The 3,743-nt window shown below is 48.4% G+C and overlaps 1 protein-coding gene across 1 annotated transcript in view; it reads left to right on the forward strand.

Annotated features, from left to right (window-relative positions):
* The window catches only part of nptx2b (neuronal pentraxin IIb), a gene marked incomplete at both ends in the record, with an annotated part of 8,886 nt that extends 6,455 nt beyond the window's left edge, over window positions 1-2,431 (forward strand). Inside the window, 3 exons of the mRNA XM_083634640.1 lie at window positions 451-695; window positions 1,386-1,565; window positions 2,201-2,431. Coding sequence (XP_083490766.1) covers window positions 451-695; window positions 1,386-1,565; window positions 2,201-2,431 — 656 coding nt within the window. The remainder of the gene's footprint in view (window positions 1-450; window positions 696-1,385; window positions 1,566-2,200) is intronic.
* Between the last annotated feature and the right edge of the window lie 1,312 nt (window positions 2,432-3,743).

Below are 3,743 nucleotides of genomic sequence, written 5' to 3' on the forward strand. Positions count from 1 at the left end.
CCTGTCTCTCTCTTCTCAGGACATGACCTTACAGGACACCTCTCACCTCCCCTGTCTCTCTCTTCTCAGGCATGACCTTACGGGACACCTCTCCCCTCTCCCTCTTCTCAGGACATGACCTTACAGGACACCTCTTCCCTCTCCATGTCTCTCTCTTCTGAGGACATGACCTTACGGGACACCTCTCCCCTCTCCCTGTCTCTCTCTTCTCAGGACATGACCTTACAGGACACCTCTCACCTCTCCCTGTCTCTCTCTTCTCAGGACATGACCTTACAGGACACCTCTCACCTCTCCCTGTCTCTCTCTTCTCAGGACATTAATTTACAGGACACCTCTCACCTCTCCCTGTCTCTCTCTTCTCAGGACATGACCTTACGGGACACCTCTCACCTCTCCCTGTCTCTCTCTTCTCTCCCTCTCCCTCTCTCTCTGTTTCTCTCACTCCAGGAGGAGGAGACTTCAAGTCTCCGGAGCAGTTTAAGCTGTCCCTCCCCCAGCGCACCAACTACCTGTATGGCCGCGTCACCAAGAGCCTGCCAGAGATGTACGCCTTCACCCTCTGCATGTGGCTCAAGTCCAGCGCCAGCCCCGGCATCGGCACGCCCTTCTCCTACGGCGTGCCGGGACAAGCCAACGAGATCGTGCTCATCGAATGGGGCAACAACCCGATTGAGTTGCTCATCAACGACAAGGCAAGAACAATCTCAGAAATACAACTGTTGTTTTCCTGAATCTCCCTGCCTTAGAGAACTTTCATACTGTAAACAGACGAATCCAAAATGAAAATTCTCTCATCTGCTTACCCTCATGTGAGTCGAAACGCCATTGAAATTCGGAGGATCAAACACACAGCGATTTAGCCCTCATGGTTCCATCTCAGCCTTCTCCCAAACTATTGAAGTTAATGGAGCAATCTGTTTACAGCCATCTGTTTTACAGCTCCCAAAAATGGCTTAAAGGCGATATAAAAGCTATACAGCATGATCCAGCTGTTCTGTAGCCAGACGCTTGCACAATGTCCGGAGTTTGTCCTGCCTCAGAACGGGCCTTTGGGAGCTGACTACGCACGTCAGTATGAACGGTCCGGTCGGCTCATGCTGACTGTGGTGTGTAGCCTACATCAGGTTGAACACAAATATATCAGTCATTGTCAGAAATGATGGAGCAATGTGTTTTCAGTGCAACCGACATGACATAATCATTTCAACATACAAATGTGAGAATTTAACTTCGGAATTCTCTAAATTGATACAGTAAAAAAATTATTTTGAGTCGGTGTGTCGTCAGAGTTGTCCTGATCTCAAATACTGTATATCAGTCATTATGTTTTCATCCAGTAACCATACTACAGCCTACTATACCGCACCTTATCACGGCTCTAGGTGGCCCAGCTGCCCTTGTCGGTGCGTGATGGGAGGTGGCACCACATCTGCATCGCCTGGACCACGCGGGACGGACAATGGGATGCTTACCAGGACGGGGAGAAGCTGGGAACCGGGGACAACCTGGCAGCCTGGCACCCCATCAAATCTGGGGGAGTCATCATCCTGGGCCAGGAGCAGGTGGGGAAGCCCTGTAGAACCCCAAATCTCTGACGAACAGAGGGCCAAAGTCACACCCACTTCCGGTTTAGGCATATGCACCAGTCATTCGTCCGCCATTCATTTTTTATTTTTCTTAAATTTTTCCCATTTTCCCCAGTTTTGGTCTGAGGGAAATGTTATATGGTCTCTCCTGATTCTAATTATAGCTCAATCATTTGGTTTGACCAAGTACAACTATTTCTATAAGCATTGTACGAAACGTAGATGGAAAAAAGAATGGCGGATGACATCTCTTGGTGCCTATGCCTAAACCAGAAGTGTGTGTGACTTTGGCTCTCTATTGAGCGTTCGTGCCGATCTGACCACTACTAGCCACATATCCCACATAGCCTACCTGCCTCTGTGGGATTAGTCATGACTTCATCTCTCCAGACACACTTTCCACTTACAGACTTTTTCTTTTTGACCGGTGGGTTCCCACATGGCTCATTAGTCGACCTCTGCAAGACACAAGGTGTGTGTGTGTGTGTGTGTGTGTGTGTGTGTGTGTGTGTAGCTGCCTGCTACACCTCAGACACATCATTGCATTGACTTGTGTTGTTGTTGTTGTTGTTGCTGCTGTGTACTGATGGCTGCTGCTTATGGCCTTGCAGGACGTGGTGGGCGGGCGTTTTGATGCCGGGCAGGCATTCGTGGGCGAGCTGAGCCAGGTGAACATCTGGGACCGGGTGCTGAAGCCCGTGGAGATCCAGAACATGGCCAACTGCACCGCTTACATCCCCGGGAACGTGGTGTCATGGCTGGCCAGCAACGTGGAGGTTTTCGGGAGGGGAGCCTTCAAACGGCCCCTGGAGATGTGTCAGGACCGGCTGCCCAATGCTTAGAAAGGGTCTGTCTGTCTGTCTGTCTGCCTGTCTGCCTGTCTGTCTGTCTGTCTGTCTGTCTGTCTGTCTGTCTGTCTGTCTGTCTGCCTGTCTGTCTGTCTGCCTGTCTGTCTGTCTGCCTGTCTGTCTGTCTGCCTGTCTGTCTGTCTGTCTGTCTGTCTGTCTCTCTCTGTCTGTGTGTCTGTGTGTCTGTGTGTCTGTCTGTGTGTCTGTGTGTCTGTCTGTCTGTCTGTCTGCCTGTCTGTCTGTCTGTCTGTCTGTCTGTCTGTCTGTCTGTCTGTCTGTCTCTCTCTGTCTGTGTGTCTGTGTGTCTGTCTGTCTGTCTGCCTGTCTGTCTGTCTGTCTGTCTGTCTGTCTGTCTGTCTGTCTGTCTGTCTGTCTGTCTCTCTCTCTCTCTCTGTCTGTCTCTCTCATCTGCTCAGCGGTCGTTTTTATTCAGTGTTTCGATTTGTACGCTGTGACTTTAAAGTGGTTGTTATGGACGATGTATATATGGGTGTCTAACAGAGAAAAGGCCATATGGTTTTGCCTGCTTTGCACAGAGAGAAATCTGATTGATCAATTTTGTTAAATGGGATCTCTCAAAAATGAATAGTTATAGACATTTACTTTGTCTTTTAACAATCACAGTAACACATTCCAAAGTGCAAACTTTTATGCGGATGCATAGAAATACACACTATCATGACATGCACGCATGCGCGCACACACACACACACGCACATGCACACACACACACACACACACACACACACACACACACACACACACACACACACACACACACACTCACACACACACACACACACACACACACACACACACACACACACACACACACACATCAGTGGGGCGATGACATGTGAGCTGGTGTCTGTTGCGTGAGTCATGGGACAGATAAGTCTGTCTGCGGTTGTGTCTATTCCTTAACTAGAGAATGGGCTTAGAGACCAAACCCCTTATCGTCTCTTATCTTAACGTCTCCGCTCTTTTCTTCACACGGAAAGTATTATCTACTTAATATGTCAGGGTGAAATCACCAGAAAAACAGTACTGATTGATTGATTGATTGACTTTATTTGGTGAATGTCAACAATGATACAGGGAATACAGACAATCACCGAGGATAAAAACACAATAAAGCCATCGGCTTATTTCCATTGCGGTCCTCCGTACCAGTTTGGAGCCCTTTACCAGTTATGTTGCACTGGCTGGTAGAATGTGTAATGTGTGTGAATACGTTTGTTAAACTCGTTTCTGTGGTTCATTTACTTCGATTTTCTTCTACTGCTCAATTTTAAGTGAGATATAT

The sequence above is a fragment of the Poromitra crassiceps genome, assembly GCF_964638095.1.
Source record: "Poromitra crassiceps genome assembly, chromosome: 4".
In the NCBI taxonomy this organism is placed as follows: Eukaryota; Metazoa; Chordata; class Actinopteri; order Beryciformes; family Melamphaidae; genus Poromitra; species Poromitra crassiceps.